This window comes from Eubalaena glacialis, chromosome 13 (assembly GCF_028564815.1).
Source record: "Eubalaena glacialis isolate mEubGla1 chromosome 13, mEubGla1.1.hap2.+ XY, whole genome shotgun sequence".
Taxonomy (NCBI): Eukaryota; Metazoa; Chordata; class Mammalia; order Artiodactyla; family Balaenidae; genus Eubalaena; species Eubalaena glacialis.
Genome location: NC_083728.1, coordinates 73,981,668 through 73,996,346, shown reverse-complemented (window position 1 = coordinate 73,996,346; position 14,679 = coordinate 73,981,668). Strand labels below are relative to the sequence as shown.

The following is a 14,679-nucleotide window of genomic DNA, read 5'->3' as shown; positions in this document are numbered from 1 at the left end:
TCCAGACATGCAGCTGCAACCTGATTCTGATCACTGGGCATTTTCCTCATATCCTGTTATTTTTCAGCTGTTTCTTTCTGTTGAGTGCTCTGCTTATGGGACAGACTCACCTGCTAGACAACAATATTATATACCTTTGGCAGGGGCTATTAAGGTTTGTACCATGTTATGATGTGCTGGCACACCTCCCTATACATGGGGTAGCAAGGAAATGTATTAACCAAATTTAAGAACCCAGAGGCAGTGAGTCTAGGGCTGGTATGACAGTCCCAGATCTTTCAGTGTCCTCTCTACACTTCCAACAGCCATTCCTACCAACCTGTCCATAAGAGAGTTCCTCATGGGCAGGCGTGGTAAGAAGCAAAACTGTCCCACATGAAGCCAGTCTGGGTGACCTGGACAAGCATTACGCCCATTTAGGGAAGGGTGACTCAGTTTTGGCATGTCTCAAAAAGTGTGGGCTCAGAGGCAGAACTTTTGGCTATGGCCCAGTAAGGAAATTTGCAAGTCCTCTCTCCAAAAAGGCTAGCTATAAAGCTAGAAAAATTTGACAAAAATAACCATTTCAGTGCTACAGAAATCATATAAAGGTAGATGGCAATCTGAGAAGTGTTTATGCTTGAAAAGCCACTGAAGTTTGGGTAAACAACATTTGCAGTTTCTGTCATTCTTCCCTGGGGCTGCATCCAGCCTCTCCCTTGCACCAACTCTGTAGGATTGATATCTTCTTTGAAATGATGTTAGCATAAGTGACAGTTGCTGTGGTGGGCAAGTGGGGAGGGCCAGCAGTTCTACTAGTTTGATGTTGTGGTCATCATTAGAAAAAGCATGTACCTTGATGAAGATGTGCACATGTACATCAGGGACCAGAGAGAGCCCAAGCTAACCACAATCCCAGCTGACACTGAGGCTGCATTCACATGCTGAGGAAACACAAAGGGGCACAGTGGAAAGGAAAAGCTGGGACCAACTTGAAAGTGACCTGATATTTTGAATGTGCTCCCTTACCCACACACAGATCCACTGACAGAACAGAAGCCCTACTAGCTCAAAAAATTTGGTACAACTGTAGTCTGATCATTAACTGCCTTTAAGCTATGTAGACACAGGAAGTCAGATTTTAAAATAGAATAAAAAAAAATAGAGACATCAGAAGCTACAAACCATAGGGGAGAAATTTCATGAATTTATCTCAGGCAAACTACTAAACAAGCAAACAATAACAGGAACAAACTTTGGGGAGTCCAGAATCTAGAGTTGCTACAATATATTATCTAAAATACCTAGTTGTCAATAAAAAATTATGAGATGTGCAAAGAAACAGGAAGGAAAGATCCATACTGAGGGAAAAAGCGGTAAACAGAAACTGAGTCTTCAGACAATGGATTTAACAATTAGCATTCAAAGTAGCTAATATAAATATGTTCAAAGAACCAAAGTAAACCATGTTTAAGGAATTATAGGAATCTATGACAAATAGTGATTCTCAATAGCAAGGCAGTATAAAAAAGATGGAAATTCTGGAATTGAAAAGTACATAAATTGAAATGAAGAATTCACTAGAGCCTCTCAACAAAAGATTTGGGATGGCAGAAGAAAAAGTCAGTGAACCTGAAGATAGGTCAGTAGAAATTATCCAATCTGAAAAACAGAAAAAAGAAAAATAAATAGAGCTGCAGAGGTCTGTGAGACACCATCAGGTGTCATACACATAATGGGAGTCCCAAAAGGACAAGTGAGAGAAAGGGACAGGAAAGTTATTTGAAGAAATATCCAAAACCTTCCCAAACTTGCTGAAAAACATTAATCTGCACATCCATAAAACTCAACAACCTTCAAGTAGGATAAACACAAAGAAACCCATACATAGACACATTAGAGCCAAACTTAAAAACCAAAGCCGAAGATAAAATCTTGAAAGCTGTAAGAGAGAAATGACTCATTACATACAATAGGTTCATAATAGATTAACAGCTGACTTCTTATTGGAAATAATAGAGTTCAGAAGGCAGTGGGATGACATATTCAACGATCTGAATATGAAAAGAATTCTATTTCCAGCAGAACTGTTCTTCAAAAATGAAGGCATGGGCTTCCCTGCTGGCGCAGTGGTTAAGAAGCCGCTTGCCAATGCAGGGGACACGGGTTCGAGCCCTGGTCCGGGAAGCCCGTGCACCCCCAACTACTGAGCCTGTGCTCTAGAGCCCGTGAGCCACAACTACTGAAGCCCGCGCGCCTAGAGCCCACGCTCTGCAACAGGAGAAGCCACCGTGATGAGACGCCCACGCACCACAACGAAGAGTAGCTCGGGCAACTAGAGAAAGCCCGCGCGGCAGCAATGAAGACCCAAAGCAGCCAAAAATAAAATAAAATTAATGAACTTATTAAAAAAAAAAAAAAAAAGAGCTCAGGCTCCAGTAGCAGGCTTGGCTGAGTTCAGCTCCCAGAGCGCTACCTTCTAGCTACGAGACATTGAACCACTTGCTTAACTGCCTCAGTTCTTACTCTTTTAAGTTGGGGGAGAATAACAGCATTCATAGGACTGTGAGGACTAAGTGCGCTCGTACAAGTAAGGGCTTTAGCGTAAGCACATATTTAAGTGCCCAAAAGTCACTTAAGTTAGCAGAGCAAAAGAGACGCCCACACCCTCTGGCCGCCAGCCCGCCGCGCTTCCCGGAAGGCAGGCAGTCGCTATAGTAACGGGCACCTACTTCCGGAAGAAGTACGGCGCGCGGCGAGGGTCAATCCCAGCCGTACACATCAGCGAGCTGACGGAGGGGCTGTGGAGAGGCTAGTTGGCGGCGCCGTCAGTCCCGGCCCGCCGCCTCTCAGACCCGCGCGGGTGCTCTCGCAGGGCCGCTCGCTTCTGCAGCCTCGCGGACGCCCGGAGCCAGCGCTTCAGGCCTGGACGCTGGGGTGCGGCGGTGCAGCCATGGACTTCTCCAAGTTCCTTGCCGAAGACTTCGACGTGAAGGAGTGGATCAACGCGGCCTTCAGGGCTGGCCCCAAGGAGGTGGCGGCCGGGAAGGCGGACAGCCACGCGGCCACCCTGGTGATGAAGCTGCAGCTGTTCATCCAGGAGGTGAACCACGCCGTGGAGGGTGAGTGGCCGGGCAGAGCTCCCAGACGGGCCCGGGGCCCCCGGGGTTGCACGTAGTGGGCAGTAAAGGTCGGCGCCTCCCATGGAGAGCGAGCGAGCCCTGCTCCGGTTGTCCCGCAGTCCTTACGGGGATATGCAGGAGAAGGTCTCAGCCCGCTGCTCGTCTCTCTGCAACACTTGCGGGCTTGGGATCTTGGTTTTCCACCTCTGGCGGTGCTGTCAAGTTTCCTTTTAAAACTTAGAAGAGTGAATTTTAAGAATATTAAATAATAGTCAACTGATCCTTACATTTGGCAAAAAAGCATATAGAGGGTGTATAGGAATGACAAATCTGGGAAACATTGTTTTAATGGATTTAAAAAAAATTATTTTATTGAAGTATAGCTGATTTACAATGTGTTAATTTCTACTGTACAGCAAAGTGATTCAGTTTATATATATATATATATACACATTCTTTTTCATATTCTTTTCCATTATGGTTCATCACAGGATCCTGAATATTGTTCCCTGTGCTATACAGTAGGACCTTGTTGTTTATCCATCCTGTATGTAATAGTTTGCATCTGCTAATCCCAAACTCCCAATCCAACCCTCCCCCACCGCCCCTGTTTTAGTGGATCTTTATGTCAGTGGGAAGATGGGCTGTCCTGACGGGAGACTTTTAAGTACCGAATTCACTAACCAGAATAATGAATTATAAAAAATAACTCACCAGAACCATTTCATTAACTCCTCGACCTGGTTTTCATTCACTGTACGTTTATTCAGTGCATACTGCAGCCAGTCTCTCTGCTTGGCTCTGTGGGAAAGAGGCTCAGACTGCCCACTCTGGGAGCTTATGGTCCTGTAAATAGAACTTTGTTTTATAGATGTCTCCACTGTTTAAGAAAAGGTGGAGGTGGGGGGACGCTTTATTTCACTGCAGATTCTTTATTGTACTTTGCATTTTTAGTAATTATTGAGCATCTACTATGCACCTGCCAAGAAATGAGTGCTGGGGATGAAAAGTTTACCTTTCTAGAGCTTGCTGCCCTGTGGGGAACATACGTGAACTGTTTAGTTACAGTGAAGGGTGGCTTTACTGAGAGTAGAACCGGAAGCTGAGAGCTGGATGAAGGAAGCAATGATCTCTTGTCTGGGAGAATCATAAAGGGCTTTTCCCTGTGTTAGGCCTTGAAGGAAGACCTCACAGGGCAAAGATGGGGAGGACATGAATAATAATATCATAGCAAATATCTGAGTTCTTGGTATACATCAGGCACTGTTTTAAGTACTTTATATGTATTAACTAAGTGGTTCTCAACAGGGGTGGTGGGACTTCCCTGGTCCGCCTGCCAATGCAAGGGACACGGGTTCAATCCCTGGTCCGGGAAGATCCCACATGCCGCAGAGCAACTAAGCCCGTGCGCCACAACTACTGAGCCTGCGTTCTGGAGCCCGTGAGCCACAATTACTGAGCCCGTGCACCTAGAACCCGTGCTCCGCAACAAGAGAAGCCACCGCAATGAGAAGCCCGTGCACCGCAACGAAGAGTAGCCCCCGCTTGCCAAAACTAGAGAAAACCTGCGCGCAGCAACAAAGACCCAAAGCAGCCAAAAAAAAACAAAAACAAAAAATCCGCCTTCCAGTGCACAGGACGCAGGCTCAATCCCTGGTCGGGGAACTAAGATCCCACATGCTGCGGGGCAACTAAGCCCGCACACTGCAACTACTGAGAGCGCGCGCCTCAATGAGAGAGCCTGTGTGCTGCAAACTACAGAACCCACGCGCTCAGGAGCCCATGCGCCACAACTAGAGAGAGAAAAACCACATGCCAGAACTAGAGGGAAGCCCGCACCGCAACAAGATATCCCACATGCCTCAACAAAGAAGACCCCAGTGCCGCAACTAAGACCTGATACAGCCAAAAAATTTTTTAAATAAATAAATAAATAATCCCTGCATGAGCTGGCTCCTGCCAACCTCTCCAACCTAAGAATAGATCTTGTTCAACATTGTATCTCCAGACCCTGGAAAACAATTTGTGCCCAATAAATATCCACTGACTGAATGAATGAACAAATCAATCCTCCTATTAGAGTTCCTCAACAACTCCTGTTTGAGCCTCTGCAATAACTTCTCTTCACTGCAGACTCGGGACCTTGTTTCATCTTCCATAAAAATAAAGCTTTAAACCTCCGAAGGCTTCTCACTGCCCACGGGATGAAATCCAAACCTTCAGGATGGGCAAAAACACCTTTCACAATTTGATCCTAATCTACTTTTCTACCTTATCTCCAGCAGAAGTTCCTCCCATGAAAGTGCAATCCTTCAATAATAATAATACTAATGACTAATATTTATTGATGTTATTGATGAAGCTCTGTTTGAACTTCCCGCCTTTCTCTGGACTGGTTAGGCCTTTTTATACCCACATGCCTCTGCATGTTCCCTCTCCCTTTAATACCAGAGAGGTAGTAAAGTATAATGGATAAGAGCCTGGGATCTGGAACCAGTTGCCTGGATTCAAATCCAGGCTCCCCATTCATTAGCAACATGATGCTGGGCAAGTTACTGCCCTCAGCCGCAGTTTCTACAACTATAAAGTGGGAATAATAACTATGCCTACCTCTAAGGATTACTGTCATTTTTAAATTAGATAATCATGCCAAGGGGAGGGGGCACTATTAACAGTTTGGCCAGGACACTTCTTCATTGCCCAGGACTCTCCCAAGCACTGCAGGACATTAAGCATTGTTGGATCATTTCCACTAAATATCCTACCATAGCAACAACTAAAAAATTCCTACCAACTTCCAAATATTGGGGGGGGGGGGTGCAGGGGTGGCATTACCACCCATTTTCTTTTTTTTTTAATTTTATAAATTTATTTATTTATTTATTTATTTTTGGCTGCGTTGGGTCCTCGTTGCTGTGCGCGGGCTTTCTCTAGTTGTGGAGAGCAGGGGCTACTCTTCGTTGCAGTGCGCGGGCTTCTCATTGCGGTGGCTTCTCTTGTTGCGGAGCACGGGCTCTAGGCGCACAAGCTTCAGTAGTTGTGGCACGCGGGCTCAGTAGTTGTGGCTTGTGGGCTCTAGAGCGCAGGCTCAGTAGCTGTGGCACACGGGCTTGGTTGCTCCGCGGCACGTGGGATCTTCCCAGACCAGGGCTCGAACCCGTGTCCCCTGCATTGGCAGGCACGTTCTTTTTTAAAGATTGAGAATCCCTATTTTTTTTTTTAATTAAAAAAAAAAATTTATTTATTTATTTTTATTTTTGGCTGTGTTCGGTCTTCGTTTCTGTGCGAGGGCTTTCTCCAGTTGCGGCGAGCGGGGGCCACTCTTCATCGCGGTGCGCGGGCCTCTCACTGTTGCGGCCTCTCCTGTTGTGGAGCACAGGCTCCAGACGCGCAGGCTCAGTAGTTATGGCTCGCGGGCTCTAGAGCACAGGCTCAGTAGTTGTGGCGCACGGGCCTAGCCGCTCCGCGGCATGTGGGATCTTCCCAGACCAGGGCTCCGCGGCATGTGGGATCTTCCCAGACCAGGGCTCGAGCCCTTGGCAGGTGCGTTCTTAACCACTGTGCCACCAGGGATGTCCCTCTTTGGTTTGTTCTTGTTTTTTTTGGCCGCACTGCACAGCATGCAGGATCTTAGTTCCCCAACCAGGGATCAAACCCGTGCCCCCTGCAGTGGAAGCACAGCTTCTTAACCACTGCTCCACCAGGGAAGTCCACATGCAGGGATTTTAACGTCACATTAAAGAGTTTGGATTTGGTTTAAAATTAGTGTAATGGGAAGGTACTGGAGGATTTTTAAGCAGGGGAATGAGATGGTTTGATTTATGTCCCCATTCAGGAGACTATGGCTGTAGTCCAGAAGAGAGGTGACAGTGGCTTCCTCTGAGGTTATAGCATTAGAGATGGTGAGAAATGGGTAGATTTAAGGTATTTTTTAGGAGAAAGAAAGGGGAGAACTTGCTGATGGATTGGAATGTGGGATGAGAGGGGAAGAAAATCAAGAATGATGGCAGATTCTTGAACTGAGCAACTGGATGGAGGTGCCAAGTGTACAGCAATGTTGAGAGAATTTGTAGTAAACATTCATAACCCACTACCTAGATTCTACAATGAGCAGTGTGCTGTTCTCGCTTTATCGCAGTTCTATCCATCCCTCTCTCCATCCATTCGTCCATCTTATTTTTGATTTCGAAATAAATCAGTATTTCAGAGTAAGTTACAGACATCAGTACACTTCACCCCTAGACATTTCAGTTGGAACCCTAAACATTATAGAGTTTGATACTTGTTTATGGCTCTTTTTTTTACTAGATAAAATTTACGTAAGGTGAAATGGAGGGACCTTATCTGATAAGTTTGGGTTTTGACAGATGTATACGGCTAGTGTAACTCAACCCCCCATCAAGATGTAGAATGTTACCATCACCTCGGGAGGAGCCCCAGTCCCCTTTCACAGGGAGATTTGGCCCTTACCCTCCCAGAGGCAACCACTGGAGGTGAGAGTTTGTTTGTTTGTTTGTTTTGATTTTTTTTGGCCACACTGCAAGGCTCGTGGTGTCTTAGTTCCCCAACTGGGGATCGAACCCAAGCCCTCTGCAGTGGAAGCGCGGAGTTCTAACCACTGGACCGCCAGGGAATTCCCAGGAGGTGATAGTTTTAAAATGGATACTAGAAAGAATTAAACTTGTGTGTGGCCGTGCTGTGGAGAGGGAAAAAAAGGTTCACAGGGAACCAGCCAGACATGAAGAGTGACTCTGAGGTTCAGCAGGCAGGGGGCCAGGCTGGGACCATGACAGCGCTGTAAAAAATCAGCACTGTAGAAATCACTGTTCCCTGGTGGCACAGTGGTTAAGAATTCACCTGCCAATGCAGGGGACACGGGTTCGAGCCCTGGTCCAGGCAGATCCCACATGCTGCGGAGCAGCTAAGCCCGTGCGCCACAACTACTGAAACCCGTGCGCCTAGAGCCCGTGCTCCACAACAAGAGAAGCCACCGCGATGAGAGGCCCGCGCACCGCAACGAAGAGTAGCCCCAGCTCGCCTCAACTAGAGAAAGCCCGCGCGCAGCAACGAAGACCCAACGCAGCCAAAAATAAAATAAAATTAAAAAAAAAATCAGTGAAGTCTCTGTGCCTCGAAGAAATCTTTGTTCTGCCTTTGTTTTCTTAAAACTTTACTTAAGGTCAGTGCTGGAGACAGATGGTTATTTTATGGCAGAGCTGGATGAACAGGTTCCTGAAGCGCGTCTTCAAGATGTTAAGATTCCGTTCAATGCACCGGTGGAGCAGAAGGTTCTGGCCTTCTTTGGTTGATTCCCCAGCGAATTGCTGTTTAACGGGCTAAGGGGTTATGCTGTTAACCCTCCTGTTTCCAGATAGCACATCAGGGTCTGCAAGGATTTTCAGATTTTATTCTACACTTGGGATGCCTGTTAAAAAAATACAGGTTCCTTGATCTTACTTGATCTTCTACCAGGATTCCTAAGTAAGAATCTCTGGCAGGTGGCCTGGGGACCTGCATTTTAACTGCATTCCAGCTGATGCTGGTGGTCTGTGGACTACATTTTGAAAAGACTGTGGAAAGCAGACATTGGGTCCAGACACACACTGGTTTCAGTTCTGAAATCTTGGGCAAGTTACTTAACCTCTTCTGAGACTTAGTTTTCTTATCTGTAAGAGGTGGCTGCTAATGATTGCCGTGGACATTAGGTGATATAATGTGTATAAAGCACCTGGTGCAGAGCTGGCATTTACCACTGTCACGTTCCTCCATTCTCCTTCCTCGAAAAGGAAGTTGCTTGGGAGTTCCCTGGTGGTCCAGAGGTTAGGCCCGGTGCTTTCACTGCCAGGGTCCAGGTTCAATCCCTGGTTGGGGACCGAAGATCCCACAAGCCACGTGGTGTGGCAAAAAAAACAAAAAACAAAAACCCCCCCAAAGAGTTGTAGTAAGAAGACAGCTGATGTTGGGTCAGGTTGACAGTTTATTCACAGGGCCCTCACCATCATTCTGGGGAAGACAGGGTCCCGGCAGAGGCCAGCTCTGCGCCTCTCCCCACCCCCCAACTTTCCACAGGCTCAGAAAACTGCGCGGTTGGTAGTGCCTTAGGGAAGATTTGCTTCCTGCCGTCTGATTTATTCATATTGTTCACTGGTGAGTGGTCCGATGTTCACCTTTGGTTCTTGGGTTCTTGCTGCAGAAACAAGTCACCAGGCCCTTCAGAACATGCCCAAAGTGCTCCGTGATGTCGAAGCCCTTAAACAGGAGGCATCTTTTCTGAAAGAACAAATGATTCTTGTCAAGGAGGACATTAAAAAATTTGAACAGGACACATCTCAGTCGATGCAGGTATTTTGGCTCCTGTCCTAAGTGTTGACTCTTGCTTTTGGAAGATGTTCACTTTCCTAGTGGGAGGTCAACCTTAACTCAAAATTCTGCCAAGCACTCAAACTACTCTTTTGTTTGGTTCTTTCAGCTTATTCATCTCTCTTTAGCACCGCTGAACAATTTAGCCATGTAATCGGTGTTGTACGGGGTACAGAGGCTCCCTAAAGGCAGGAGCATGCCACGATACTTATGTTTCGAGTCGCTGATGGAAGGTAGAGGAAATGGAACTGCCACTTTTTTAGTGTTCGACCCCTCATTTCTCTTCTAGGTATTGGTAGAAATCGACCAGGTGAAGTCCCGAATGCAGCTTGCCGCAGAATCTCTTCAAGAAGCCGACAAATGGAGCACACTGAGTGCTGATATCGAGGAGACATTTAAGACTCAAGTAGGTTTCTTGTTTAGGGGATGTTGTGACATCTCTTTAAGCAGGAACTTGAGGTTTGGAGAAACAAATGAGCTAGCTATGCCACTCACAATCAGAAGGGCTAGTAAATAGCCAGGTGTGGGAATATTCAGGCATAGGTTGGGGGCGATCTGAGACTGCTCTGAGTTTTTCCACCTTCTTTAGTTTGTATCATCTGCTTGACTGAAGCCTTTTAGTCACAAAAGTGAGTTCAGGAAAAGCTTAAAAAGGCAGAGAAAATGGAGTAAATGAGAGTGTGGAACTTGGGCAGGGGTGCCCTACACACCGTGGGACCTTAGCAAGTTACTTTACCCTCCTTGGATAGCAAAGTGTGGAAAATAGGGATATTTTTGATACCTGGTTATAAGGATGGAGTAAGATGATATCTTATGAAAAACTTTTTTTTTCAATTGTAAAGCAAAATGAATTATCTCTTTTGCTATTTAAAAAAAAACTTTAATAAGTTTTTTAAAAGTTCTAAATGCACATGGGAAAAATTGAGTAAACAGGAATAAACAGTGAAAAATAAGTCTTTCTCATAGTTCTGACCCTCCCAATCCCCTAATTTCCCTTCTAAATACAAACCCTGTTGTCAGCTTTGTGCCTGTTCTTCCAGATAAACGCACACACATATATGTTCCTTGCCCTGTTTTTCCCCCACAAATGGTAGCGCATTGTGAATACTGCTTCACACGTTTTTTTTTCAGTCAACAATCTATTATTCTGTCAGTTATTGTTACCTTTTTTTTTTTTTTAATTTTATTTATTATTTTTGGCTGCGTTGAGTCTTCATAGCTGTGCCCGGGCTTTCTCTAGTTGTGGCGAGCGAGGGCTACTCTTCATTGCGGTGTGTGGGCTTCTCATTGCGGTGGCTTCTCTTGTTGGGGAGCATGGGCTCTAGGCACGTGGGCTTCAGTAGCTGTGGCGCTCGGGCTCAGTAGTTGTGGCTCGCGGGTTCTAGAGCGCAGGCTCAGTAGTTGTGGCGCACGGGCTTAGTTGCTCTGTGGCTTGTGGGATCTTCCTGGACCAGGGCTTGAACCCGTGTCCCCTGCATTGGCAGGCAGATTCTTAACCACTGAGCCACCAGGGAAGCCCTGTCCATTTTTAATTGAAGTAGCAGGGGTGTTTTAACATAAATATCCTCTATTCTGGTCTTTTTATAGGACATAGCTGTGATTTCTGCCAAGCTCACAGGTATGCAGAATAGCCTAATGATGCTTGTTGATACACCAGACTACTCAGAAAAATGTGTGCACTTGGAGGCGTTGAAGAACAGGCTGGAGGCCTTGGCCAGCCCCCAGATTGTAGCAGCATTCACATCTCAGTCTATAGGTGAGTGCTGGCCATTTATCATCTCTCTGTACACCTCTTCACGAAGGTAAGGCTTTCCGAATCTTCAATCTTTAGAATGTCTTAATGTTGATTAAATTATGTAGATTGGAAGTCAATCTGTAGCTTTATTGGTGGTTGTCTTTTCTTCAACATTTTATATGAACTTTTTCAAAATACAGAAAAGTTGAAATAACCATCAGTGAACACACCATCTAGATCCTAGTGTTAGCATTTGCCACATTTGCTTTATCACATATCTACCCACCTATTCACCTCTCTATCCATCCACCTTATTTTTTTTTAATGCATTTCAAAGTAAGTTGCAGACATCAGTATACTTCACTCCTAAACACTTTAGCATTCATATCAATAACTAGAGTTCAGTGTTGGTTTATGATTCTTTCTTTTTTTGAGGTAAAGTTTACATTTAGAAAAATGTACAAATCTTAAGTGTACCATTTGATGAGTTTTGACGCTGATCAAGACCATTATGATGCTGTGTTATTTTCCAGTGATTTTTTTCAACAAATAAGTTTATCTAACTCCCTTTTCATTTCATCCACAAAACTATTGGTTAAACAAGAAGCAGCAGCAGTAAAGCTGTTTTCTTACCTTCACAGCTATTTACATTGGCAGAATGTAGTCTGTATCCACTGCCCTGCTTCCTGCACTCTTGCTCATATATCACGCAAGCCCCTCTACTCTGGGGTTAATGTTCTCCTGAATCCATTCTGTTGAAGGTCTCCAACAGCTGTATCATCACCAAACCCCAAGGCCTAATATCACTTTATACTTTTCTGTTTCTTTCCAAAATTTTTATTTTATTTATTTATTTTTGGCTGTGTTGGGTCTTCGTTGCTGCACGTGGGCTTTCTCTAGTGGCGGTGAGCGGGGCCTGCTCTTCGTTGTGGTGCACGGGCTTCTCATTGCAGTGGCTTCTCTTGTTGCGGAGCATGGGCTCTAGGCGCACGAGCTTCAGTAGTTGTGGCACGCGGGCTTCAGTAGCTGTGGCTCGTGGTCTCATAGAGCGCAGGCTCAGTAGCTGTAGCTCACGGGCTTAGTTGCTCCGCGGCACGTGGGATCTTCCCAGACCAGGGATCGAACCTGTGTCCCCTGCATTGGCAGGCAGATTCTTCTCCACTGCACCACCAGGGAAGCCCTACTTTTCTGTTTCTCATTGTCAACAACAGTTAACAATGTTTTTTACTCCCTCCTGTTCTGAGAATGCTTTCTTCCCTTGGCTTCTGAGATGTAGCATCAATTTTGTTTATATGATGGTACATTTCCAATGGTGAAATTAAATCATAAGAAGTTCTGATATCTTTGTTTTTCTAGTTTGTTTAAAATTTATTTTTTTATTGAGGTAACATTGGTTTATAACATTATGTAAGTTTAATGTGTACAGCATTATATTTCTACTTCTGTATACACTACGGCATGCTCACCACCAAAAATTTAGTTTCCGTCCATCACCATACAGTTGATCCCCTTTACCAATTTCGCCCTGCTGGTGCCCCATCCCCTCTGGTAACCACTACTCTCTTCTCTGTATCTAAGTGTTTGTTTTTATTTGGTTTGGTTTTTTCATTTATTTTGTTTGTTTTTTATATTCCACATTTGAGTGAAACCATATGTTATTTGTCTTTGTCCATCTGACTTATTTCACTAAGCATCATACTCTCAAGGTCTATGCTTGTCGCAAATGGGAAGATTTTATCTTTTTATTTTATGGCTGAGTAGTATTCCACTATATATATCGCATCTCCTTTATCCAATCACCTGTTGATGGGCACTTAAGTCGGTTACATATCTTGGCTATTGTAAATAATGCAGCAGTGAGAAGTGCTAATATCTTAAGAGTTCTGATTGATGTTTTATTTTGTTTTAGGATGGGTGAGCCTAGGCTTTAATAATTAAGAAAAGTCTATAGCTAGATAATTATATGTGAATATGCAGACATGTGCACATGTAAATTCTTATCATACGTAAAAACGTTATAAAATTTCAGTATGCTGAGTTTGATCATGTAATTTATTATTAAACTAGTACACTTTTGAGAGGAAAAGGGAGTGCTTTCAATAATGCAGCTGGGGCAACAAGTGTAAACCAAGACTGTCCTGGGCCAGCTGGGACATATAGTCACTCCTGTGCCCATACAGTATAGAACCCTTGGAGAATGACCCTCTGGATAGTTGAGTTTTCAGTGTGGGTGAGAGCAGCTTAACCTCCTCATTCTGAGCAGTAACACTATCTTCCCTCCAAAGATGATTTCTTTCCATTCCAGTTCTCTCGATAGTCAAGGCCTGCAAAGGTTTGGCCTCCCTTGCCCTGGTGGTGAAGTCACACCGAAGTGGGGCCCTCTTGGAACTCAGCCCTGGAGAGTTGTGTATGTCTGTTCCCAGGAGCGAGTCATCTCTTTTGTAATCCCTGTGCTGTTCAGTAACTCCAAAGACAGAAACAAGTCTCAGTCAGTACTTGATACTATCCCGTTAGGTAATTTTAAAAAGGTAAATATTGTCAAATTTTATTAAATGGCCTTTTAGCATCTATCAAGATCGAATGTGTTATTTTTATTTCCTCTGACCTACCAATATGGCAAATCATATTAATAGCATTCCTAATTTTACATCATTCTTACAATTCAAGAACAAGCCCTACTTGTCCACCGTGTGTGTGTGTGTGTGTGTGTGTGTGAATATACTACTAGATCTTTGCTGATATTTTATTTATTTATTTTTTGGCCATGCTGCGAGGCTTTGTGGGATCTTAGTTCCCTGACCAGGGATCGAACCTGGGCCCAAAGAAGTGAAAGCGCACAGTCATAACCACTGGACCGCCAGGGAATTCCCCTGAAATTTTACTTAAAATTTTAAAATTGAGGTCCTGTAAGTGAATATCTCTGTTAGGTTTTAGTATCATGATTGTGTTGGCTTCACAAAAACAACTGGGACCATTTCATTCTTTCTTACTATTAGTATTTAAATAGCATTTTTATCAAATATTGCCATGGCCCCATTGAAGGCTTTCTGTCTGCAGTTCAGCTTGGGTATAAGTATGAGGACCTCTGCCTTCTTTTTTGTTTGTATTTGCTTTACTGTGTCTTTGCCTATTTTGTCTTAACCCTCAAACTTCCTGAGATGTTTTATTTTAGACTTGTCTGTTGGAGATGGCACATAGTTGAATTGTATTTTTCTGATCTAATCCTGGTATTTCTTTTTTAATCAGTGACTTTATCCCATTTAGGTTTTTTTTTTAACAGAAATTTCCAGTCTTACATGTTTCTATTTTTATATTTTCTTCTTTATATTTCTGTTTCTTTTGATCTCTATATTTTGCTTTGTTTTCTTTGTGTTTTTTTCTCATGGATAACTTGAAAGATATATAACTTGTTTTTAGTTTTACTAGTGATTTATGACTTCAAATAATAAACTAAATTTTTTTCTCAGTTTATCAACCTTGTAA

General features: G+C 44.1%; 1 protein-coding gene across 3 annotated transcripts in view; it reads left to right on the top strand.

Moving 5' to 3' along the window:
* Nucleotides 1-2,744: 2,744 nt before the first annotated feature.
* The window catches only part of COG7 (component of oligomeric golgi complex 7), a 74,484-nt gene continuing 62,549 nt past the window's right edge, over nt 2,745-14,679 (top strand). For all 3 annotated transcript variants that reach the window (XR_009703259.1, XR_009703260.1, XM_061208722.1), the window contains exons 1-4: nt 2,745-3,101; nt 9,295-9,443; nt 9,751-9,867; nt 11,049-11,217. Coding sequence is in view for 1 of the 3 variants with exons in the window: in XM_061208722.1 (XP_061064705.1) it covers nt 2,933-3,101; nt 9,295-9,443; nt 9,751-9,867; nt 11,049-11,217 (604 nt within the window). In the remaining 2 variants the exon portion in view is untranslated. The remainder of the gene's footprint in view (nt 3,102-9,294; nt 9,444-9,750; nt 9,868-11,048; nt 11,218-14,679) is intronic.